The sequence below is a fragment of the Scyliorhinus torazame genome, chromosome 11 (assembly GCF_047496885.1).
Source record: "Scyliorhinus torazame isolate Kashiwa2021f chromosome 11, sScyTor2.1, whole genome shotgun sequence".
NCBI lineage: Eukaryota > Metazoa > Chordata > Chondrichthyes > Carcharhiniformes > Scyliorhinidae > Scyliorhinus > Scyliorhinus torazame.
The window spans coordinates 145,508,188-145,535,097 of record NC_092717.1 but is presented as its reverse complement, the minus strand read 5'-3'; the positions used below and the strand labels follow the sequence as shown (position 1 = coordinate 145,535,097).

At 45.1% G+C, this 26,910-nt stretch overlaps 1 protein-coding gene across 5 annotated transcripts in view; it reads left to right on the top strand.

Annotated features, from left to right (window-relative positions):
- Positions 1 to 2,112: 2,112 nt before the first annotated feature.
- efr3a (EFR3 homolog A (S. cerevisiae)) overlaps positions 2,113 to 26,910 on the top strand; it is a 235,163-nt gene continuing 210,365 nt past the window's right edge. For 3 of the 5 annotated variants that reach the window (XM_072467858.1, XM_072467857.1, XM_072467854.1), the window contains exons 1-2: positions 2,113 to 2,222; positions 2,402 to 2,505. In XM_072467858.1, coding sequence (XP_072323959.1) covers positions 2,496 to 2,505 — 10 coding nt within the window. In that variant the 5' untranslated portion in view covers positions 2,113 to 2,222; positions 2,402 to 2,495. Of the gene's footprint in view, positions 2,281 to 2,401; positions 2,506 to 26,910 lie in introns of all 5 variants that reach the window. The other 2 variants (XM_072467859.1, XM_072467855.1) reach the window with 1 other exon arrangement.

The following is a 26,910-nucleotide window of genomic DNA, read 5'->3' as shown; positions in this document are numbered from 1 at the left end:
TCTCTCTGCCACCCAACCTCCCCTGCCACTCAGCCTCTCTCTGCCACTCAGCCTCTCCCTGCCACCCAGCCTCTCCCTGCTACCCAGCCTCTCCTTGTCACCAGCCTCTCCCTGCCACCCAGCTTCTCTCTGCCACTCAGCCTCTCCCTGTCGCCAGCCTCTCCCTGTCACCAGCCTCTCCCTGCCACCCAGCCTCTCTCTGCCACTCAGCCTCTCCCTGTCACCAGCCTCTCCCTGTCACCCAGCCTCTCCCTGTCACCCAGCCTCTCTCTGCCACTCAGCCTCTCCCTGCCACCCAGCCTCTCCCTGCCACCCAGCCTCTCCCTGTCACCCAGCCTCTCCCTGCCACCCAGCCTCTCCCTGTCACCCAGCCTCTCCCTGTCACCCAGCCTCTCCCTGCTACCCAGCCTCTCTCTGCCACTCAGCCTCTCCCTGCCACCCAGCCTCTCCCTGCCACCCAATCCTCTCCCTGTCACCCAGCCTCTCCCTGCCACCCAGCCTCTCCCTGTCACCCAGCCTCTCCCTGTCACCCAGCCTCTCCCTGCTACCCAGCCTCTCTCTGCCACTCAGCCGCTCCCTGCCACCCAGCCTCTCTGCCACCCAGCCTCTCTGCCACCCAGCCTCTTTCTGCCACCCAGCCTCTCTCTGCCACCCAGCCTCTCTCTGCCGCCCAGCCTCTCTCTGCCACCCAGCCTCTCTGCCACCCAGCCTCTCCCTGCCACCCAGCCTCTCCCTGCCACCCAGCCTCTCTGCCATCCAGCCTCTCCCTGCCACCCAGCCTCTCTGCCACCCAGCCTCTCCCTGCCACCCAGCCTCTCTCTGCCACCCAGCCTCTCTCTGCCACCCAGCCTCTCCCTGTCACCCAGCCTCTCTGCCACCCAGCCTCTCCGTCACCCAGCCTCTCCCTGTTATCCAGCTTCTCCCTGCCATCCAGCTTCTTCCTGCCACCCAGCCTCTCCGCCTCTCTCTGCCACTCAGCCTCTCTCTGCCACTCAGCCTCTCTCTGTCACTCAGCCTCTCCCTGTCATGCAGCTTCTCCCTGCCACCTAGCCTCTCTCTGCCACTCAGCCTCTCTCTGCCACCCAGCCTCTCCCTGTTATCCAGCTTCTCCCTGCCATCCAGCTTCTTCCTGCCACCCAGCCTCTCCGCCTCTCTCTGCCACTCAGCCTCTCTCTGCCACTCAGCCTCTCTGCCACTCAGCCACTCAGCCTCTCTCTGCCACCCAGCCTCTCTGCCACTCAGGCCACAGCCTCACTCAACCCTCAGCCTCTCTCTCAGACTCCCTCTGCCGTTCAGACTCTCTCTGTCACTCTATCTTTCTCCTGTCACTCTCTCTCCTGTCTCTCGCTCCCTCTTTCTCCTATCACTCACCTCACACTCTCTCTCTCTCCTGTAACTCTCTCTTTCTGTCACTCACTCTCTCTCTTCCACTCTCTCGCTCTCTATCTCCTGTCACTCTCTCTCTCGTGTCACTTTCTCACTCTCTCCTGTCACTCACTCTCTCTCCTTTCTCTCTTTCACTCTCTCTCTCTCCTGTCATTGTCCATCTCTCCGGTCAGTCTCTCTCTGTCATTCTCTCTCTCCTGTCACTCTCTCTTTATCCTGTCTCTCTCTCTCTCTCATGTCTCTCTCCTGTTACTGCCTTTCTCTCTTTCCCTCTCCCATCTCCTGTAACTCTCTCTCTCCTATCTCTCTGTCACTCTCTCGCCTATCTCTCTCTGTCACTCTCTCTTCTATATCTCTGGCAAGGTGGTTAGCACAGTTGCTTCACAGCTCCAGGGTCCCAGGTTCAATTCCCGGCTTGAGTCACTGTCTGTGCGGAGTCTGCACGTTCTCCCCGTGTCTGCATGAGTTTCCTCCCAGTCCAAAGATGTGCAGGTTAGGTGGATTGCCCATGCTAAATTGCCCTTAGTGACCAAAATTGTGCTTTGTGTTGGGTGGTGTTATGGGGATAGGGTGGAGGTGTGGGCTCGATGGTGCTCTTTCCAAGAGTCGGTGTAGACTCGATGGGCCGAATGGCACCATAAATTCTATGAATGTCATTCTCCTATCTCTCTCTCTCTGGCACTCTCTCTACCTCTCAGCTCAGGCCCCGCCTACTAATGACGGAACCGGAAGTGCTCCCTGATACCGGAAGTGTGTGACCGCTGCTGGGATAGTCTTGCGGAATGTTTTGAACCCGAGTCAAAGTTGAAGCGCAGGAGCCGCCCGGCAGCGGAGAGGTAGGTGTGGGCGGGGAACCGGGGCGCCGACAGGCCGCCACTATGATCTGCAAGGCGGGTGAGTTGTTGCCGGGCCTGTCATGTGACACTCACTGTCCGGGGCGGGGGAGCGCTGGGCGGGGGCAAAGGATTGCTGGTCAGATGCTGCTGATTGATATTTATCTCCTTTTGGGCTGCAGGTAACGAAATGGTGGAATCGGAACCCGTGAACTAAATCTCCTCGGTGAACGTTGTCCGGCAGCAGAGGGAGGTGCAGGATTCCCAGGGCCCAGGATGACTGCAGGTAAAGGCAGGAGCACCAGGCACAGCAATGGTGAAGTATTTAAACAGCTCCAGACCCCTGGGGTCGTGATTGGAACGTGTTGAAGCCTAAAATGTTGAGGGAAGTTGGATAATGTAGTTGTTTATCTCCTTCACCTGCTATATTATTGTTAATTAGGTTGCCCATTGCTGAAAGTGTGTGAGTATATTTTTAAAAAACAAATTGCTTAATCCCCAAGATTATAGCCTGAAATTCTGAACAACATCCTGCTTTGTTTTAATGTGTACTTCTGAGAGTTGATTGTTTAATTTGTCTTTGCTTCATGGTGCGTCAAAACTCTTACAAACTCATTATGCAATTTTAATCGTTCAATGTAAATGTAGGATTAGTGTAAGAATTTATTTCATTTTATATGTGTGTGTATATATACACACCTATCTATATATACACTTAAAAAAAAAAAGGACAGCTTTGACAGTCCATTCTTTGTGTGCATTTGTATTACTCCTTGGTGAGGACTTTCTTTTCCATCGCTTCTATTGAAAACAGCCCTTGAAAAGCTGTGACCTGAGTGGCTGGTTGGGATTCTAACCTAAATTTTTTTGAGTATTTGGGAACTAATTAAACATAATAACTTAATTATAATTTAGAGGATATCTAAGCCAGAGATCGGAGAATATTATAGTTAGCTATCTCATTTCTATTAGAAATCTAGTGCTAGGAAACAGATAGTTGACAGTAACTTTGTAATTTTAAAAAAAAAGTATTTAAAAAAAAAAGACACATTTTAATTTTAATTAATTGACGCAATGTCAGTTAGAGGGGTGCTGTGCTCTGACTGTCAGATGTGGCAGGTCCGGGAGGCTTCCAGCGTCCCGGATGGCTTCATCTGCAGAAAGTGCACCCAACTGCAGCTCCTCACAGACCGCATGGTTCGGTTGGAGCAGCAATTGGATGCACTTAGGAGCATGCAGGTGGCGGAAAGCGTCATAGATCGCAGTTATGTAAGTGTGGTCACACCCAAGGTGCAGGCAGAGAAATGGGTGACCACCAGAAAGGGCAGGCAGTCAGTGCAGGAATCCCCTGTGGTTGTCCCCCTCTCGAACAGATATACCCCTTTGGATACTGTCGGGGGGGATAGCCTATCAGGGGAAAACAGCAGCAGCCAGAGCAGTGGCACCACGGCTGGCTCTGATGTTCAGAAGGGAGGGTCAAAGCGCAGAAGAGTAATAGTTATAGGGGACTCTATAGTCAGGGGCACAGATAGGCGCTTCTGTGGACGTGAAAGAGACTCCAGGATGGTATGTTGCCTCCCTGGTGCCAGGGTCCAGGATGTCTCCGAACGGGTAGAGGGAATCCTGAAGGGGGAGGGCAAACAGGCAGAGGTCGTTGTACATATTGGTACTAACGACATAGGCAGGAAGGGGCATGAGGTCCTGCAGCAGGAGTTCAGGGAGCTAGGCAGTAAGTTAAAAGACAGGACCTCGAGGGTTGTAATCTCGGGATTACTCCCTGTGCCACGTGCCAGTGAGGCTAGAAATAGGAAGATAGAGCAGACAAACACGTGGCTAAACAGCTGGTGTAGGAGGGAGGGTTTCTGTTATCTGGACCACTGGGAGCTCTTCCGGGGCAGGTGTGACCTGTATAAGATGGACGGGTTGCATCTAAACCGGAGAGGCATAAATATCCTGGCCGCGAGATTTGCTAGTGTCACACGGGAGGGTTTAAACTAGTATGGCAGGGGGGTGGGCACGGGAGCAATAGGTCAGAAGGTGAGAGCATTGAGGGAGAACTAGGGAATAGGGACAGTGTGGCTCTGAGGCAGAGCAGACGGGGAGAAGTTGCTGAACACAGCGGGTCTGGTGGCCTGAAGTGCATATGTTTTAATGCAAGGAGCATTACGGGTAAGGCAGATGAACTTAGAGCTTGGATTACTACTTGGAACTATGATGTTGTTGCCATTACAGAGACCTGGTTGAGGGAAGGGCAGAATTGGCAGCTAAACGTTCCAGGATTTAGATGTTTCAGGCGGGATAGAGGGGGATGTAAAAGGGGAGGCGGAGTTGCGCTACTTGTTCAGGAGAGTATCACAGCTATACAGCGAGAGGACACCTCAGAGGGCAGTGAGGCTATATGGGTAGAGATCAGGAATAAGAAGGGTGCAGTCACAATGTTGGGGGTATACTACAGGCCTCCCAACAGCCAGCGGGAGATAGAGGAGCAGATAGGTAGACAGATTTTGGAAAAGAGTAAAAACAACAGGGTTGTGGTGATGGGCGACTTCAACTTCCCCAATATTGACTGGGACTCACTTAGTGCCAGGGGCTTAGACGGGGCAGAGTTTGTAAGGAGCATCCAGGAGGGCTTCTTAAAACAATATGTAAACAGTCCAACTAGGGAAGGGGCGGTACTGGACCTGGTATTGGGGAATGAGCCCGGCCAGGTGGTAGATGTTTCAGTAGGGGAGCATTTCGGTAACAGTGACCACAATTCAGTAAGTTTTAAAGTACTGGTGGACAAGGATAAGAGTGGTCCGAGGATGAATGTGCTAAATTGGGGGAAGGCTAATTATAACAATATTAGGCGGGAACTGAAGAACATAGATTGGGGGCGGATGTTTGAGGGCAAATCGACATCTGACATGTGGGAGGCTTTCAAGTGTCAGTTGAAAGGAATACAGGACAGGCATGTTCCTGTGAGGAAGAAAGATAAATACGGCAATTTTCGGGAACCTTGGATGACGAGTGATATTGTAGGCCTCGTCAAAAAGAAAAAGGAGGCATTTGTCAGGGCTAAAAGGCTGGGAACAGACGAAGCCTGTGTGGCATATAAGGAAAGTAGGAAGGAACTTAAGCAAGGAGTCACGAGGGCTAGAAGGGGTCATGAAAAGTCATTGGCAAATAGGGTTAAGGAAAATCCCAAGGCTTTTTACACTTACATAAAAAGCAAGAGGGTAGCCAGGGAAAGGGTTGGCCCACTGAAGGATAGGCAAGGGAATCTATGTGTGGAGCCAGAGGAAATGGGTGAGGTACTAAATGAATACTTTGCATCAGTATTCACCAAAGAGAAGGAATTGGTAGATGTTGAGTCTGGAGAAGGGGGTGTAGATAGCCTGGGTCACATTGTGATCCAAAAAGACGAGGTGTTGGGTGTCTTAAAAAATATTAAGGTAGATAAGGCCCCAGGGCCGGATGGGATCTACCCCAGAATACTGAAGGAGGCTGGAGAGGAAATTGCTGAGGCCTTGACAGAAATCTTTGGATCCTCGCTGTCTTCAGGGGATGTCCCGGAGGACTGGAGAATAGCCAATGTTGTTCCTCTGTTTAAGAAGGGTGGCAGGGATAATCCCGGGAACTACAGGCCGGTGAGCCTTACTTCAGTGGTAGGGAAATTACTGGAGAGAATTCTTCGAGACAGGATCTACTCCCATTTGGAAGCAAATGGACGTATTAGTGAGAGGCAGCACGGTTTTGTGAAGGGGAGGTCGTGTCTCACTAACTTGATAGAGTTTTTCGAGGAGGTCACTAAGATGATTGATGCAGGTAGGGCAGTAGATGTTGTCTATATGGACTTCAGTAAGGCCTTTGACAAGGTCCCTCATGGTAGACTAGTACAAAAGGTGAAGTCACACGGGATCGGGGTGAACTGGCAAGGTGGATACAGAACTGGCTAGGCCATAGAAGGCAGAGGGTAGCAATGGAGGGATGCTTTTCTAATTGGAGGGCTGTGACCAGTGGTGTTCCACAGGGATCAGTGCTGGGACCTTTGCTCTTTGTAGTATATATAAATGATTTGGAGGAAAATGTAACTGGTCTGATTAGTAAGTTTGCAGACGACACAAAGGTTGGTGGAATTGCGGATAGCGATGAGGACTGTCTGAGGATACAGCAGGATTTAGATTGTCTGGAGACTTGGGCGGAGAGATGGCAGATGGAGTTTAACCTGGACAAATGTGAGGTAAAGCATTTTGGAAGGGCTAATGCAGGTAGGGAATATACAGTGAATGGTAGAACCCTCAAGAGTATTGAAAGTCAAAGAGATCTAGGAGTACAGGTCCACAGATCACTGAAAGGGGCTACACAGGTGGAGAAGGTAGTCAAGAAGGCATACGGCATGCTTGCCTTCATTGGCCGGGGCATTGAGTATAAGAATTGGCAAGTCATGTTGCAGCTGTATAGAACCTTAGTTAGGCCACACTTGGAGTATAGTGTTCAATTCTGGTCGCCACACTACCAGAAGGATGTGGAGGCTTTAGAGAGGGTGCAGAAGAGATTTACCAGAATGTTGCCTGGTATGGAGGCCATAAGCTATGAGGAGCGATTGAATAAACTCGGTTTGTTCTCACTGGAACGAAGGAGGTTGAGGGGCGACCTGATAGAGGTATACAAAATTATGAGGGGCATAGACAGAGTGGATAGTCAGAGGCTTTTCCCCAGGGTAGAGGGGTCAATTACTAGGGGGCATAGGTTTAAGGTGAGAGGGGCAAAGTTTAGAGTAGATGTACGAGGCAAGTTTTTTACGCAGAGGGTAGTGGGTGCCTGGAACTCACTACCGGAGGAGGTAGTGGAGGCAGGGACGATAGGGACATTTAAGGGGCATCTTGACAAATATATGAATAGGATGGGAATAGAAGGATACGGACCCAGGAAGTGTAGAAGATTGTAGTTTAGTCGGGCAGTATGGTCGGCACGGGCTTGGAGGGCCGAAGGGCCTGTTCCTGTGCTGTACATTTCTTTGTTCTTTGTTCTTTGTTCTTTGAATGCAGGAGACATTTGGAATGAGATTGCTCAATGCTATGTATGCATAGTTGCCCAGTAAGGCAGTATCAACCTGATGAATACTTTTAATCACAATACGCAGCTTTTAAAAAAATTCTTTGCACTGATCCAGCCCTGGTTGTCCCTCTTCGCATAATTTTATTAACTTAATATTTGAAAGTAGTGTGTTGAAAATAATGTGTAAATCTATTTTCTATTCTCATTTGATGCTCCAGCGGTACATGGAAGACAATACCTATATTCTTGAAGATCCTGTCGAAGAAAAACCATGATAGGTGAAACAACTATATGCATATTTTAAGCTTTGGCCCGTGTGGCTCACAGTTTACTTCTTGAGCAGTCCCTCAGTTGAGGATAACTTGCTTCCACTCACATGACTGAATATTCCAATCCTGGATGCAGACTCTGCCACAGCTTTGGCAGGTGGTGTTTGATGAGGTGGGACACTCTGGATTTTGTGCTCTCTTTCTGCAGTTTATGCTTGGCTTCAACGTGTTGCACCCTGTGGCGCTGAAGGTGATTGGCAGCTTCGTCTCCAGTTTGTGGGTTCTAAGGCAAACTATTCCCACATGTTGATGGGGACATTTATTTAGGGAGGCTTTGAGTGTCCTTGTAGCCCTTGTGGTAATCGCTAGACATTGCGGAGCTCGGAGTAGAGCACTGTTTCGGAACACTTGTGTTGGGCATGCAGACAATGTGGCCCGCGCATCGCAGCAGGTCAAGTGTGACCTGTGCCTTGCTACTGGGTATATGGTGGCCTGGGGGAGGATGCTCATGTTGGTATGCCTCTCCTGCCAGTGGATTTGCAGGATTTTGCAAAGGCAACATTGGTGATATCTCTCCAGGGATTGAGGTGTCTGCTGTACATAGTCCATTCTTTTGTTGCATAATGGAGGGTGGGGAGCACAGCTGCTCTGTAGACCGTTAGCTTGGTGCTGGATCGAACACTGTTCCTCAGGCGTCTAAAGACTGCACTGGCACATTGGAGTTGCTGCTGGATTTCATCGTCGTTGTCTACTCGTGTCGAGAGGAGGCTCCCGAGGTATGGGAAATGATCCACGTTGTCCAGGGGCTGACCGTGGATCAGGGTGATGGTGTTGCTGTATGGAAGATGGAGAAGAGCGTTGATGCAGCCCTGTTTGACCCCAGTTTGCACATGTATTGGGTCTATGGTAGTTCCGTTGATGAAGATCACAGCTTGCATATCACCGTGGAGCAGGTGGAGAATGGTGACGAATTTCTGCGAGCAGCCAAATTCGAGGAGGATGTCAGTTCAGGGTTGCCTTGTGTTTGTGGTCAAGGAGATCCTGGATCTCCTGATGGTTCATACTGAACCAGAGCCCAAGCGTCTCCTCGCAGGTGCCGACTATGGTGGCTTTTAAGGTGGACCAGGCATTCTGTGGATTTGGCTCATTGGTTATCGCCAGGCTTGCTGTGAGGCGGCGACAGAATAGCTCTTTCTTCTCTAGGTCTTTGAGTCCAGAAACAGTGATTCTCCTGTGGCAGAATATTTCTGCCTATGCAGGTTTGGGGCAAGGGTGATGGAGATGGTGGAGTAGATTAGTCAGCGGTCAGTCCAGCAGTCGTCGGCTCCGGTTGTGGCACGGGTGATGCAGACACTTTTACGATCACTTGCTTGGACGATTATATAGTCTATTAGGTGCCAGTGCTTGGAGCGGGTGTGTTGTCATGTGGTCTTCTGCTTGTCCCTCTGGTGAATCAGGGTGTTTGTGATGACCAGGTCATGTTCTAAATCTTTTGTCAAGAGGAGGACTCCATTGGCGTTTGATTTCCCCACACCTTCACTGCCTAATGCGCCATTCCAAAGGTTTGCGTCCCTCCTGAGTCTAGCATTGAAGCCTCCGAGGAGAATCAGCTTATCTCCCTTTGGGCTGCGGGACAGCGGTTGGTCGAGGCTGGAGTGGAATGCCTCTTTTGTCCCGTCCGTTGCGACTACGGTTGGGGGGGGCTGTGATGTGCTGCTTCTGGGCCTGGGTGAGACGTTGGCGCATGAGGTGTTCACGGGGTTCGTTGAGACGTTCGACCAATTTGTTTTTTTTAACCGCGAAGCCGACCCGGTAGAGACTACGTTCTACTTTGCCTTTCCAAAAGAAGGTGTGTCCGTCACCTTGTTCTTTAAGCTGGCCTGCTCCTGCCAGTCGCGAATCGCTCAGGGTGGCGATGTCAGTATTATGGCACCGGAGTTCCTGGGCTATGATGGTGGTGCGACACTCTGGTCTGTTGGAGTTGTCCATAAGGGTTCTGACGTTTCATGTCCCAAAATACATTTGGTTGGGTTTGGGGTGGAAGATGCCCGTGCGTGGATTATTTTAATGTGTGCAGGGGGGTTTATTACACACCAACCACTACACAGTCCCAGCAGAGCGGAGGTCTTGGCCCAGTGGCAGGGAAATCCAAGACGACTGGAGACCAGACTTTGCTGTAGGATGAGGACTAATAAACACTCCTCATTGACCAATCATCTGCCTGCCTATCAGCGACATCGCATTTAAAGGGTGATGTCATTTACCCCTCTCTCATGCCTTGCAGCCTCGCCCCACTGCTGCTCCTCTCACCCCTCACAGTTTAATACTACCCAAATGACAAGAACCCCAATGATTTAACACTCTGAACTTGCCCAGACTTGTGGTGAATCGTTCAGACTCGTGGTGAATCATATTGTTTAGATCCACTTTTCAAACAACTTTTGGAATCTCTTCTGGACTAGAAAGAGTAGGAACATAGAAATTCATTATTTGTAGCAGATTTTATATAATTCTCTGCTTTTCAAATTTTCATTTTCACCACATTATTCAATTCATGTTTAATTTCATCCCTAATTATAAGAAGACTTGATGCTGTTGGTCCCATGCTCCTTTTAGTCCAGACTAGACTGAAGTTTCCTTTTTCTGGTGGATGTAAGGCTTCTATCTAAAATGAATCAAGGTCGTTTGAATCAGTTTTTTTGCTGTTGTTGGCACAATACAACACTACCCTCATGACAAACTAAGTTGCCAGTATTGCTTAGAAAAGAACATGGCATGGTCCGGTACATGGAAAAATATGATACTGGTGCAGTGTGGTTTACTGGAAGAAGGTTTACTCTATATCTAACTGGTATATTTGACATTGTCCTGTTACTAGAAATAACAAGTGGTTCATGCCCAGCAGTAATAGCCTTCATTTTAAGTGCAAAATTTACAAAGTCATCACTTGCAACTTTACTGCTGGATGTTTGTAAGCTGGCTGAGATAGGCTGGACGCAGTTGTAGGTTGAGATTGCAGTGAATTATTTGCATTTCCGCTCCATTTTCTAAAATGTGACATTACTTCGGAAACAGTTAAGTTTAAAACATTTTTGTACGTGTAAATACCATTTGGTATAGACCCACAACTGACTGATGAGATATATACCCATGTGACAGATTGCACAGTATCGGGATAGATTTTGGCATGGCTCGAAGGTGGACATCAAAAACTGTTAGTTCATGGGTAGATATTAGAATGGCAATCGCTTGCCAGTAAAGTCGCAGAGGAAATGTACATAGTGAATGGACTATTGGATGATAAAATGAATGCTGTGGTTAATGAAATTAACCTAGTCCAAAGGGATGTGGACAGTCCAGTCAGTTGGGAGATCAGAATCAAAACCAGCAAGTGTAAAGGCATGAGTTTAAGATGGAGAGTTGAGAGTGTAATTAAATTATGTTCTAGACATAACTAACTGGGAAAAAGATCTAGAGATTTTAGTGACTATGCCATTAAAGCTATTGATACAATCTTATGCAGGTTAGATCATAAAGGCAAATAAATGTTGTGATGTATAGTGGATGCGTGTTTCAAAGGAGGCGATCATAACTTTGGTGCCCTGAGACTGCAAATGGAGTATCATAGAATTTAACAGTGTAGAGGAAGTCCATTCGGACCATCAAGTCTGCACGGTCCTTTGAAAGAGCACCCTACTTAAGCCCGCACCTCCACCCTATCCCTGTAACCCAATAACCTCACCTAACCTTTTTGGACACTAAGGGCAATTTAGCATGGCCAATCCACCTAACCTGCACATCTTTGGACTGTGGGAGGAAACCCATTGTGACACGAGGAGAGCGTGCAGACTCCGCACAGACAGTGACCCAAGTTGGGAATCGAACCTGGGACACTGGAGCAACTGTGCTAACCACTCTGCTACCATGCCCCCATGAGGATATATTTTCAACTCCGCTAATTGCGAATTTGATCGCCATAATTGATTGAGATTGTTAACCACTACTTGGGTTTAGAAACACACTCGCATGTTAGTTCTACAACAGTTTCTTACTTCACTGTATGTGATGTGAATAATCCCTCTCGAGGATGGAACTATTTAATTCTTGTTTTCTAGTGTACTTGTAAATGAAACCTATAAAATCTTGCAGCATAGGAACATGTCATCCAGCTCATTCTGCCTATGTTCAGTTGTGGAAAGAGATATTACATTTGTCTCACTCCCCCACTGTTTTCTCAGGGCTTTGCATTTTTATCTTATCAACTTTAAATCCAATTCCCTTTTGAAAATTACTGTTGAATTTGCTTCCACCACCCCTTCAGGCAGTGCGTTCCAGATCGTAACTTGGGTAAAATATTTCTTCTCGTCCCCCTTCTGATTTCTTTGCTAATTATCTAAAATCAGAGTTATCTGGTTCCCAGCTCATGTCAGTGGCAACAATTCCTCCATATGTGGGTAGTTTTCTGCTAATTGCTTTGCTCCCACTATTTGTTTTCTGCTGCTGGATTGTCCAGCAAGTTAGTGTCGTACTTATCAGTCTCCATGCTTTTAAAACGTTGCCTCTGCTTATCACTCAACAATGTGATTCTGAGAGATGTTGTAGAACCCATGTTGGAAGCACTTGTGCATAATTGAAGATGTAGACTTAAACCAGATAACTGCACTGAGCATTCTGGATCAGGTTCTTGAATATATTGGCTATGAGATGTTTAGCCAGCCTCATTTAATTCATTACTGAACTAGTTGTAACTTACCGTCGATAGGGAAACTTCATTAAAAGTCTACTTCATCAACATATTACCCAAGTTTTGTCTTGATAATTTTGCCCATATGTTCCGGAAGTATAATTGCTTTAGCCACACAGTTGTCCCTAGAAAAATGGTCAAAATATGATGCAAAGGTGAGTCTGGCTTTTTCTTTTTATTGTTTTAAATTTTATTTGAGTCCAATAATATGTATAGTTTTGGGAAATAATAACTGGTCTGAATGAAATATTTTGTAGTGGAAACTTAATATTTGAAATATTCAATTCTCCAAAGATGTGCAGGTTAGGTGGATTGGCTATGCTAAATTGCCCCTTGGTGTCCAATAGTGTGCAGGTTGGATGGGGTTACAGGGATAGGGTGGGGGATTGAGCCTCGGTTGGGTGCTCTTTCAGAGGGTAGGTGCAGACTTGATGGGCCAAATGGCCTCCTCCTGCACTGTAGGGATTCATGGAGTAAAGTTGATTTGAAATTTTGTTCAGAGTTTGCAGTACATTAGAGAGGATCACTATAATAATTCTTAACAAATGTGGAGAGGTTTTAAATGAATACATTTATAGCAATTATAGACATTTATAGACCTTGAAATGATAAGTTCTTGAAGTGAGTCAGACTCTTATTGAAGAATAGTCTATGAAGCTGACTGATGCCTATCTTTCTTTTCTTGTTATTGGGGAACATTGTTGAGAAACTAAGGTTCAGAATAGTGCCTGAATAATAACTGGTCATTTATTTCAAATGATTCTGGGATTTCATACAATCTGACAGTCCAAGGTTTGCGTGGTTGCAAACAGTGCACTTTTAAAAATCATGGGTGAGCAGCTAGTGTTTTCTTTTCAGTATGTTAATTAATATTTTGTGTGGCTATTATATTGACTTCCCAGTGAACATGGTTTCCTGCATGGGCCATAAGATGCGCCTTTTGACTGAAGTCTATTTGGTGAACTGATTTGATGATCTAATCAAGGTCTAGTATTGGCCTTTTATTTTATTTGTCTGTTGCAGCTTAGAGCAGTGATAGGGTTACCATTAGTGGGTCCCATCTATCATGTCAGTATTACAGTTTCAAAACTAGTTGTCTTTGCTTCAGTTTCCAATTATTTTGATTTACACATTTTTTTAAAGAGGTACAAAGAAATGGGGTTTTACTTATACTGCGCAGTTTAAAGTGGCTATATGCTTGCTGCCTTTGAGCCGCATGATGAAAATGCCTGTGGATTTTAATAATTATATCTGAGGGAATGAGAATGGGAAATGCTTTCCTTTAGTGATCTCAACATGCATGCAACCTAATGAGAGAGTAAAAGCTGCGTCAAGCTGTCCCTTTTACCTTTGAACACTTGTTTAAAATTTGCTTTCGTTTCTGAGTATTTTTGGCATGGATTGACATTTTTAAAAATGGTTCTTACTAGTTTCCAGGCTTGGGCTGACAAGTGGCAAGTTACGTTCACGCCACGCAAAGTGCCAGGCAATGACCATCTCCTACAAGAGAGGATCTAACCACAGCTTTGACATTCAATGGCATTACCATCACTGAATCCCTACAGTAAACATCCTGGGGGTTACCATTGATCAGAAACTGAACTGGACTAGCCATATTACTACTATGACTACCAGGGCAGGTCAAAGGCTAGGAATCCTATGGCGAGTAACTCGCCTCCTGACCCCCCCCCCCCCCCCCCCCCACCACCCCCCCAAAGCCTGTCCACCATCTACAAGGCACAAGTCAAGAGTGTAATGGAATGCTCGCCACTTGTCTGGATGAGTGCAGCTCCAACAACAGTCAAGAAACTCAACACCATCCAGGACAAAGCAGTCTGCTTGATTGCTTCCCCCTTCCACAAACATTTAAACCCTCCACCATCGACTAACAGTGGCAGCCTTGTGTACCGTCTACAAGATGCACTGAGTAACTCACCAAGGTTCCTCAGACAGCCCCTTCCAAACCCACGACCATTACCATCTTGAAGGGCAAGAGCAGCAGATACCTGGGAACCCCACCACCTGGAAGTTGCCCTCCAAGTCACCACCCTGATTTGGAAATATATCACCGTTCATCCACTGTTGCTGGGGCAATATCCTGGAACTCCCTCCTGAACAGCACAGTGAGTGTACCTACACTTCAAGGACTGCAGCGGTTCAAGAAGGCAACTCACCACCACCTTCTGAAGGGCAACTAGGGATGGGCAATAAATGCTGGCCTAATCAGCGACGCCCGCATCCCGTAAATGTATTTTTAAAAAAGGTTTCGGATAATTATCATGGATTTCAGGTAATGGTATCAAGGAATTAGGTCCCTTAATCTCTGAGCCACACTACTGAATGGCAATAGAAAGTAAAGCACTGCAGATGCTGAAATCGAGAACAGAAATACAGAAAATTCTCAGGTTGGGCAGCACCTGTGGAGAGAAACAAACATAATCCCCGTAGAGACTATAAAGATATTTGAATTCTAGTAATCAAAATAGGTCTCTCAGCAAGATTTAAAGTTGGAAGACATTTACTGTAATCGAAAACAACATTGTCTAAATACTATTCCGAAAGCAATTTATACTCTAAACTACAGAAAACAACCCCCATTTAACTTTTAAAGCATCTGAAAATCCCCCTCCATGGTTATACTTGAAGTCCCTTAAGTGGAAATGTTATTCTCTAGGAACCAGTCCAAAGCTTTTCTTGGTCCTCGATTGCTTGCATCTTTTTGTCTTTCTTTTCCAGGTGGATAACTTCTAATCCCTGAATTTACTCTTACAGTGATGGTTTCTGTTTACATCCGCTGTGGGTCATGTCTTGGTCTTTTCTAAACACTTGGAAGATAAAAGGAGTACACCAGACACCATCATAACAGCTTAGGAATGTTAGAATGGCAGCCTAAAGTAGGTCTGTTCAGAGGTCACAATGTTTAAATATTCTCGTTGCACAGAGGTAGTCAATGCTGCGTAGAAAATCCCACAAAATGCAGAACACGCTCATTCAAGACCCCAATTTCTTAAAATTGTACTTGTTTGATGAATGAAAAATCTAATTTTGGAAAGACAAATCTGCCACAATAGCACAGATGAAGTTGTCTCTTGCCATTGGTGCAGGATGATCTCTGTAGAGCTGCTATCTGCTTTGAAGCTTCTGAAATCGCATGTGATTATGGAAGCAAACTCCTGCCCACAGCTGGTGTTTCCATCTACCTCTGCATACTGGCTCCTGGTCTGGCCAAGCAATTTTAAAAGTTCTCACTCTTGTTTTCAAATCTTTCTCTATCCTGAATGCTTCACCGGATGCCTGTGTCTATGTATTTACATTGTGTATTTTTGTGTTCTTTATCTATGTTTGGCCTATTATGTATTTTCTTTTCATGTACGGACTGATCTGTCTGAGTTGCACGCAGAACAATACTTTTCACTGTACCTCGGTACACGTGACAATAAACCAATCCAATTCAACTTCTTGCAGCCCTACACTTTGAGATCAGTGTTCTCCAATTTCGACCTCTTGTTCATTGCCAGCTGACTGTCATGCCTTTGTTTTGTATGGCCGACAAGTCTGGAATTCCCTCCCTAAAGTAAACATCTTTGCTTCTCTGCCTCTCCTCCTCCTGAGGCAGTCGAAAAAACTTGCCTCTTTGGTCAAATGTTTGGTTGCCTATCCTAAAACCTTCTACTCTGGCTAGGGGTGAAATTTTATTTGATAATACTGTGAAGAACCTTGAGAGGTATTACTATATTAAAGGTGCTGTGTTAATGCGAATGTTTTTGGAACAGAAAAAAACATGCGAAGAAACGGTTTCTCGCTTTGGCCTCCATAGCATGCCTGTTTAGTAAATTAAGAATTTGCTGTAACAAGGCGTGTCTACAGAGGAGTCCATACGAGAGGCTTACAGAAACTGTTTATTGAACAAGGAATTATTTACGCGTTGTACACAGTCCCAGTCGGGAATTCTCAGCTCACCTCCCTCTCGCCTCAAGCTTTTCTACACGGTGTCCATGACTCCGTTAATGGGGCCCCCGCCCCCTCAGCGGGGAAGCTCATCCTCAACGACACTCATGGGGAGACTAATTGGTCCAACCCCATAGGTCTCGTGCAAGTTATAACACTAGGTAATTTGCTAAATTAATATTTTCAGAGTAGCGCTGAAATAAGGATGAAGGGAGAGATCATTATTAAAATATGTACGTGTTTCTGTTCCCTTCTGCCGTGATGCTCTCGCACTGTTTCCTGACATTCTCTTCTGCTTTAGTTTCATGTTTATTTCAGACATTCTTTTTTCCAACTATGTAACAGTCTTTGTCCTGTTTCTGCCATCTGTTCAAGTTGAATCTGTAAATTTAAGTTCTCTCTACTTATCTATTTTCCACCAACATGTCTGCTTTTTTTGGTTCAATCCACTGTCTTTTAGTCTGATCACATTGGTAATGTTTATGATATTGGCAGCAGCTGCGACTAGGACCAGAAAATTAAATGCCTGAAGAAATCTGGACAGAAGGAAAACGATCATTCATCTTCTACTAAATCTCTATAATGTCGCAGAATAGTTATGCATGACCATCTTGGGGACTGAAGCAACATTTTATGTCCACTATTCCAGAAGTTGCTAGACTGGAAATTTAAAATTATACTAATTTAAAATTTCATCAAAATCTTCCTTGACTTATTTTTCACCACAATGTGTATTTTATGTTTGGAAAATAAAGAAAAACCCAGCTTGTCAATCCAGCCTGCTCTTTCACTTTGTATTGACCAAAAATGGAATGGATTATTATTAAACATACACCAGAAGGGCTTGGCAATGCAACAGCATTGAAATGAGGCAGTATTCCTGAATTCCACAGGCACTTTAATTCCCTGTTGCCTTAGTACCCATTCATCTTTTTTTCCAGTTCCTATTAGTAACCATCTTATCCCATATGCTGGCAAATCTTAAAGTGATTCTGCTCTGAAGAACTATATGAACATACAAAGTAGGAGTTGGCCACTTGGTACCCAGAGCCTGCTTCACCATTCAATAATGTCATATCTGATCTGATAGCCTCAACCCCACATTCCTGCCAACCCCCAATAATCTATCCAGCTTTGTCTTAAAAATATTTTAAGGACTCTGCTTCGACTGCCTTTTGAGGAAGAGTTCTAGAGACACTTGACCCTCAAACTTGAACCCTAGTTCTAGATTCTCTGACAAGAGGAAACATTCTCTACACATCCATCCTGTCAATATCTCTCAGGATCTTAAAATCATAGAATTTACAATGCAGAAGGGGGCCATTAGGCCCATCGAGCCTGCACGAGCCCTGAGAAAGAGCACCCCAGGGCGGCACAGTGGTTAGCACAGCTGCCTCATGGCGCCGAGATCCCAGGTTCGATCCCGGCACTGGGTCACTGTCCGTGTGGAGTTTGCACGTTCTCCCCGTGTTTGTGTGGGTTGGCCAAGCTAAATTGTCCCTTAATTGGAAAAAATGAATTGGGTGCTCTAAATTTATAAAAGAAATCAAGAAAGAGCACTGCACCCCACCTAAGCCCACACCTCCACCCTATACACCTAATCCAGTAACCCCACCTAACCATTTTTGGACACTTAAGGGCAATTTAGCACGGCCAATCACATAACCTGCACATCTTTGGACTGTGGGAGGAACCCGGAGCACCCGGAAGAAAAACACACAGACAAGGGAAGAACGTGCAGACAGTGACTCAAGCCGGGAGTCGAACCTGCCGTAAAAGCTATTTCATGCAATTGCTCAGTTTTATGAACTTGGAAGTTTCATTAATTTACAATATCACTATACAAAATTTGCAAGAATGGACAGATGAGGCATGCCTTCACTGAAATGCAAATGCACAACTAATTCTCCTATTTCCTTGTACTTCTCATTTATTTTCCATCTTTATATTGCGCTAGTATGTGGAAGGGTTGCTAGGTAATCCGCAATTGAAACCAAATTTGTCAGGAGGGGAGAAGAGTGCTATTCAGACATGCCTATAATGTATTGTTGGACTGAATGATTTTAATTTTTTTGTCAGCATTGATTATGAAATATAGAAGGTCTGTAAATAAAAATATTTGTGAACCTAATTTATGGAAAGACACATGTTTCTTAAAAACATGGAAAGCCCCACTAGTTGCTTACATTTCACCTTTTAGCTCAAGGATGCATTGGCTCTTGTTCTGCTTTTGCCTCCAACCCATTGATTACCTGTATGATTTATACATATTTTCTAGTACAGATGCCAGCAATATAGGAATAGTATTAATCATTAAAGATATTTATTACAGACTGAGATGTGGAAGCTCTGAAGCAGGAGTTACCTGGCTTAGCTTGGTTGTGAAATGAAAGGCAGCCATGAACTGAGGCTTTGGCGACCAGGACATGCAAAGTTAGTTGTATAGGATTGAGACAGATGGTGGAGGAGAGCTGTGGTGGTGGGTTAGTGACAATTAAAGAGGAAGGCTGGTGAGTTAGACATGGGGGATGAACAGTATTAGTGAAAATGCACTGTGCTGTTTGAAGTAATTTACCATTTGTCTGGTTTTACACTTGTGCATAGTTGTAAAGAATTGAGCAATGAATTGAAATAGTAAGCTGAAGTTTGTCTTTCTTTTTCATGTGTTCCACCAAGATAATCAATATTATGAGACGAGACTTTGGGCAAAAGATAGCAGGGTCAAAAATTCATTTTCTGATGTTTTGATTTTCAGGAGCTCCTTGAAGTTAAAGTCTTCATTAAAGGATATTAAAGAAATGAGAGACTTGGTGCTAATAAGCCACCAAGAATCGAACAACAATGAAAAAGTTTTCCTTCATTCAGCACAGTTATCCTTTTCCAGTAGTTGATATAAATGCAGACTTGAAGCCTGGAAGGTTGGGCCCTTCTGGATTGACTGGACTCCCAACTGTTTCTACACACACACCTTTTTTTTGAATAAAGAAATCACTCCCAACGATAGCTAAAGAAAACCTTGCATACAGGCAGACACTTGTATAGCAGAAACAATTTAAGAAAAATTCAAGGAGAGCAAAAAACTGGAGAGCTTTCCTCTTTAAATTTGATTTACAAAGTAATTTATTGGACAAATATAAAAGAGCAACAAAGCTTTTGGAAAAGATTGAATTTATTTTTTGTTTGATTTATGTTATTTAAATTTGATATCTAGGCTCAGGAGGAGGGTTTTCAAAGGGCAAATAAAGATATTTTTAAAACTAAGAGATGGGAAATCATAAACACATAACATGACTAAGGTGTGTAAAGTGAGCAATATTGCCTGTTGAGCACTCTTTCTCTTGCTTTCGCTCTCTCTCCCAGAAAGTACTCCTCCTGTCTCTATTCCCCTCCCCTTCCTTAGTGTTTCTCTCGCTTTGTACAGTCCCCCCCCCCCCAACCCCCCAGATGCAGCCACTTAACCCACGTTTAGTGGGCCGCCACCTTGGCCTCCCTCTCAGCATTAGATCGGCCAGAGATGGTGCTGAGAACTAACTTGTCTTTTATTTTTATATTGAAATAGGGGGAGTTTTGTGACTGGGAGAGGCAAGACCATAAGATGTAGGAACAGAAGTAGGCCACTCGGCCCATCGAGTCTGTTCCGCCATTCAATGAGATCATGGCTGATCTGATATCCTCAACTCCACTTACCCGCTTTATCCCCATAACTCTTGATTCCCTTACTGATTAAAAATATGTCCATCTTGGCCGTGAACATCCCTAACGACCCAGTCTTTCTGATAAAGAATTGTACAGATTCACCATCCTCTGAGAGAAGAAATTCCTCCTCATCTTAGTCTTAAATGGGTGGCTCCTTACTCTTTGATTATGACCTCTGGTCCTAGACACTCCCACAAGAGGAAATATCCTCTCATTATCTACCCTGTCAAACCCCCTGGGAATCCTATATGACTTAATGAGGTCAGCACTCATTCTTCTAAGCTTCAATGAGTACAGGCCCAATCTACTTGACCTCTCATAAAATCCCATCACATTTGGGATCAACCCAGTGAACCTTCTCTGGACTGCTCCCAATGTCAGTGTATATTTTCTTACACAGGGGACCAAAACTGTACACCGTATTTCAGGTGCTAGCACCTTTTTGTCCACTCACCGAACCTGTTTATATCCATCCTGTAATAAATAAAATAACAAGTACTGCGGATGTTAGAATCTGAAACAAAACAGAAAATACTGGACAATCTCAGCAGGTCTGGCAGCATCTGTGGAGAGGGAAGGGAGCTAACGTTTTGAACCTGAATGACTTTTTGTCAAAGCTAGAGAGAACTGGAAATAGGATCAGATGCACAGATACATACTGTTGTGGGAGGTGGGGAGCAGTGGCGCTGGATAAAGGGCTAGTGAGAGGTGGAGATTGACAAAGATGTCATGGACGGAAAGACAAAGGGAATGTAATTAAAATGATGGTGATCAAGGCTAAGAACGAACCGAGAACAATACAGCATAGGAACAGGCCCTTCGGCCCTCCAAGTATGCGCTGATCACGTGTCCTATCTAGACCAACCGCCTGTATCCTTCGATACCCCGTCTGTTCATGTGCCTATCCAGATAAGTCTTAAAGGTCGTTAACGTATCTGCCTCAACCACCTTACTTGGCAGTGCATTGCCGGCCACCACCACCCTCTGGGTGAAAGACTTCCCCTGCACATCTCCACTAAACCTTTCCCCCCTCACCTTGAACCTGTGTTGACAGTGGCACATTAAGAGGTCAGAATGTGTTAATGGCAGAACAATGGTAAGCAGTCTGTCAAAGAACAGCTAGGAACAGTTAGAAGTCTTACAACACAAGGAGCTGTGCTCTGAAAGCTAGTGATTCGAAACAAACCTTTTGGACTTTAACCTGGTGTTGTAAGACTTCTTACTGTGCTCATTCCAGTCCAACGACGGCATCTCCACATTATAACTAGGGAGCAGATGACTAAGTGGGGTGGTGGGGGACAACTCTGTCTATTGACTTTGTGTCTAGCTGCCACTAGCTTTCCAACCACAATTATTGTGTCATCTGTAAACTTGGCAATAGTGCATCACTTTCGTCGTCCAAGTCATTAATATATATTGTAAATCATTTTGGCCCCAGCACTTATCCCTGTGGCACTCCTAGTTACAGGTTGCCATCCATAAAATGCTCCTCTTAACCCAACTCTGTCTTCTAGCCGATTCTCTATAAATGCTAATGTACTATCCCCAACACCATGGGCTCTTATCTTATTAAGTAACCTTTTGTGTGGTGCCTTATTTAATGTTTTTCAAAATGCAAGTATATTGTATCTACAGGTTCCCCTTCATCTACCCTGCTCATTACCACCTGAAAGAATTCTAATAAATTTGTGAGGCATGATTTACCCTTCATGAAGCCTTGCTGACTCTGTTTGATTATACTATTCATTTCTAAATGTTCTACTATTACATCCTTTTAATGGACTGTTAACATTTTCCCTATAACAGAAGTTAAGCTAACTGGCCTGTGGATACGTGTTTTTTGCCTGCCACCTTTTTTGAATAAAGGTGTTACATGGCAGTTTTCCAATCCTCTCTGACTTTTCCAGAAAAAGTGTAAGTAATCTTGGAAGATTACTACCAGTGCATTCACTATTTCTGTAGCTGTTTCCTTTAATATCCTGGGATGCAACCCATAAGGCCCAGGGGACTTATTGGCCTTTAGCCCCATTAGTTTCTCTAGTATCTTTTCCCTGGTATGGGCAAGGGACTGTTATCACATTTGCGCAATCCGGACTCACGGATTCTTTTGGAATGCACATTCTACCTTAATGTGAGGAATGGATTATCTGCTTTTGAAACCAAATGGATTTGAGAGATCAGTGACCCTTTTCTGTCAATATACATGGAACTACATAAACACCTTGAAGGTAGCCTGCATGTCTGAACAAGATGTTGCATTACAAATGACCATTTGGGACATTTCATTAATAAGGCATCAAAAAACAACAAACTTGTCCTGTGGATTAATGGCCGCCATTATCCAAATACATACAGAAACTTCACAATTAACTTGCAGATTTGGATTTCCAAAGAATCGGTGCAATAAGAATCCCATTCTATCAAGGATATATAAATGGAGGAAACTTGAACACCATTGTATGTATATGGTCAACATTGCAGAGATCATTGGTGAGGACAATGAAAGATGGACATTATGGTCACATAATAGAAACCATGCTTCTGATAAAGGACACTTGTGACACATTTAGGGGAGCAGCAGGCAGAGAAAAAGATTAGTTCCACACCAGCAAAGGAACAGGACCCTTCCCAAAATCCATCAGAAAGCAGAGAATTTGGGTTGGCCTTCCTAAATATTTGAGGAACCAAACCAGGGCCTGGATTCTCCGAATCTCCACGCCAAAATTGCGATCGGTGCGGGGGGCGGAGAATAGGCGTTTACGCCAAAATCCGATCCGAAGCAGCTCCCATGATTCTCCGGTCCCTGGAGAATCGTGCGTGCGTGCAGCCTACGCTGCGCGGATAGGGGGCCATTGACAGAGGCCCACCCAGCGATTCTCCGAGGAAAACTGGCCGAGTTCCCGATGCAGTGGTTCTAACCATGTTTTGCCTGTCGGGAACGGCCGATGGCGGCTCTGGATTCCGTCCACGGACGCCCTGGTGTGGGGATCCTTCACCGGGAGGGGGGGGGCAGGGAGGTTGTCATGGACGGCCAGGCAAGTGATCGGGGGGGGCACCGATTTGCGGGTGGGTGAGCACAATCTCGTGGGGACCTACTTGTTGCATCAGGGTCCGCGGAGCGAGTCCACCATGTTGCACTGGTCGGCCGCCGCACGCCGCCAGGTGCGCATGCGCGGACTCACGACTGGAAGTGCAGAGCCCCGTATCCGCAGCCAGAGCTGCGAGAAGCACTCTGGGGCTCTGCAAGCCCCCTGCAGGTTAACTTTGTTAAGGAAAGTCCAGAGTGTAACGCCCACATTTTGACGTGGCGTGGGGGCATAGCCCCATTATTGGAGAATCCCACCCCAGGTTTTCACTGCAGGGATTTTCTGCACCTTGGCTGGAATGAAAGCGGAGAAACCTGCTACTACAATATGTAAGCAACTGTAAATCTCTCTTCCTGAATTTCCAACAGGAACAAAAGGCAATTTGTGTCGAAATAAGCAAGTGTGGTAGTAGATTTTTGGACTTTGACCCAACTGTAAGCTACCTCTTTTGTAATCTTGTGTGTGTCTTGTCTGTGTGGTTGGCTGCTGTTGAGTATATATGCAAGTGCTGAGTAATAAACGTTAATCCTATCAGAAGACCTGTTCTCTGGGGGTTAAACACTTGTAGATCAGCCGTGTGGTGGAAAAAGGGGGAACCATCCTACCATTGCTCCCCTGGTTTAGGGGCTGGTTTAGTACACTGGGCTAAATCGCTGGCTTTTAAAGCAGACCAAGGCAGGCCAGCAGCACGGTTCAATTCCCGTACCAGCCTCCCCGAACAGGTGCCGGAATGTGGCGACTAGGGGCTTTTCACAGTAACTTCATTGAAGCCTACTTGTGACAAGCGATTTTCATTTCATTTCATTTCAATTTGTAACACTTATTAAAAGGTTCACCTCAGTACACCCTCTCTGCCAGGTGACAGAAAGGATTGTATGAAACATAATTGTGAAGGAGGAAAAACAAAAGTGGCAACTATCCAATTGACTCAACTTCTGAAGTTCTGGTCTGAAGAGAATTGTTTCCATCTCTTTCTCTCTCCCGGGTGAAGTTTTCTTTTGCTTTCAATTCTTCTCCAATCGTAGATCCTGTCTCTGAAAGAGCAGCAAGAGTGGGAGGGAAGGGGCAATGTGATTTGAGGAGCTGGAGCAACCATCATGGGGGAGAGAATCTCTTTGGAGGAACCATTCCTTACCACTCTGTGTCTCCCACTGCTCCAGTTAAACTATTTTTTCTGCTCTCAACAAGACTCCTTTGTCTGTAGTTGCTCAGTCCCTGACCAAATCAAAGTCCTAATGTAAAGTATTATTGTATTAGTTGACCGTTGTTGAATTTTACTTTACTTTTTTTCATGGGTTTGTGACTTTTCCAGGATGGTTGCCTGCCGTCTCGGTGTATTTTGAACAAATGATAGCCATACAAATTTTTTATTATACGAATTCTAGAGCAATCAGAAAGCAACTAATGTAATGTAACAGCCCAAAACAGCCCTTCAGTAATCCGATGTTTGAAAAGATTCAAGACTGAATTCTCTTGGGGACTAGGAAACCTTACAGACAAGATTCCAAAACAAGCAGTATGGTTTGAATCAAATAGCTATCCATTCAGAGTGAAATGAAACATGCCAGAACAAATTAATCTGTGTCTGAACATGTGTCTCAGTTTTTGAAACACAGCTCTACAGATGCGAGGGAACAGAAACCTGCCGAGAACACAACTACGGAATCCTGAGAGGAAAAAGTAAAACATTTTTAAAGAATACAGAAAACAACCCCATAAATCTTATAACAAGCATCACAATAATGAGTGGAAAGAATAGCATCAAATCCCAAACACAGCTTATGTCTCAGAACCCGTTCATTTCTCAACATCTGCTGCCCCCCCCCTCCCCCTCTCAACCCCCAATACTTCCCAGACCAATATCCATACCCAAGTCTTGATCCTGGCTCCCACAATAAACTCTAATTCACCTGTAACACCCCTATTAAGCAGACAACACTAAATTACTGTTAAACAGATTGGATTAGAAATTAACTTTCTCTCTTCCTTCCACACTGGTGAATGAGTAAATCTAGAATAGGACAAGATAGATTACCAGAATAGGTAGTGATGTGTTAAGTAAATTGGTTCAACATTGACTGCAACTGGATGCAGTGAAACTAGAAACAGGCTTCTGACACAGGAGATGGTCCAACACTGTTTTATTGAACTTCCTGCTGTACATAGTCTGCTGTGAGTTGACACGCTTGTCAGTCTAACTGATAACCTCCTACTGGCTTGACCAGACTAACTCTCTACCTCATGGTGATAGTGCTCACTGGCGTGTGCACTCTTACTATCTCAGTAGCTGTGTCCTGGAAAGAGAGGGAGAGTCTTGATGCCCTATGTGCTTTATAGTGGTGGTGTCCTGTCTGGTGATTGGTTGTTATGTGTCGTTTGTGTTCATTGGTTATCCTGTGTGTCAATCACTGCCTGTCTGCATCTCATTATATACATGAGTGGATATTATGACAGGTAGGACAAGATGGATTACCAGAATGGGTAGACAAGTGGTAAATTGAAAGAAATGTGAGGTGGTGCATTTTGGCAGAAGTAATCGGGAGAGGCAATTTATAATTAATGGCACAATTCTAAAGAGAGTGCCTGAACAGAGGGAATGGGGGTGTATGCACATTGATCTTTAAAGGTGACAGGACATTGAGAGAGTGAGAAGCAAACTTTTGGGATCCTAAGATTCATGAATAAATATAGGGAGGTTATGTTGAACCTTCTTAATACTCTGGTTAGGCCCCAACGCGAGGATTGCGTCCAGTTCTGGGCACCATACTTTAGGAAAGACGTGAAGGGCCTTGAAAGGATGCAGAGGAGGTTTACAAAAATAAATCTAGGGATGATGAGGGCCAAACCACGAAGGATTTTAAAATATTTCTCAGGATATCAGAAAATGCTAGCTGACATACTTCACACACTGCCCCCGAGTCAGAAGCAAGACCTGGTGTGGAGAAACAATGCATAAAATGAATGTTTTATCATCTTTTAAAACTTTGAATACAGATTTTGAGTCTTTTTGACAGAAATCCTTGGATCCTCACTGTCTTCCGGTGATGTTCCGGAGGACTGGAGAATAGCCAATGTTGTTGCTTTGTTTAAGAAGGATAGGAAGGATAGTCCAGGGAACTACAGGCCGGTGAGCCTTAAGTCGGTGATAGGGAAATTACTGGAGAGAATTCTTCGAGACAGGATCTACTCCCATTTGGAAGCAAATGGATGTATTAGCGAGAGGCAGCATGGTTTTGTGAAGGGGAGGTCGTGTCTCACTAACTTGATAGAGTTTTTCGAAGAGGTCACAAAGATGGTTGATGCAGGTAGGGCAGTGGATGTTGTCTATATGGACTTCAGTAAGGCCTTTGACAAGGTCCCTCATGGCAGACTGGTACAAAAGGTGAAGTCACACGGGATCAGGGGTGAGCTAGCAAGATGGATACAGAACTGGCTAGGTCATAGAAGGCAGAGAGTAGCAATGGAAGGGTGCTTTTCTGATTGGAGGGCTGTGACCAGTGGTGTTCCACAGGGATCAGTGCTGGGACCTTTGCTGTTCATAGTATATATAGATGATTTGGAGGAAAATGTAACTGGTCTGATTAGTAAGTTTGCAGACGACAAAGGTTGGTGGAATTGTGGATAGCAATGAGGACTGTCAGAGGATACAGCAGGATTTAGATCATTTGGAGACTTGGGCAGAGAGTTGGCAAATGGAGTTTAATCCGGACAAATGTGAGGTAATGCATTTTGGGAAGGTCTAATGCAGGTAGGGAATATACAGTGAATGGTAGAACCCTCAAGAGTATTGACAGTCAGAGAGATCTAGGTGTACAGGTCCACAGATCACTGAAAGGGGCAACACAGGTGGAGAAGGTAGTCAAGAAGGCATACGGCATGCTTGCCTTCATTGGCCGGGGCATTGAGTA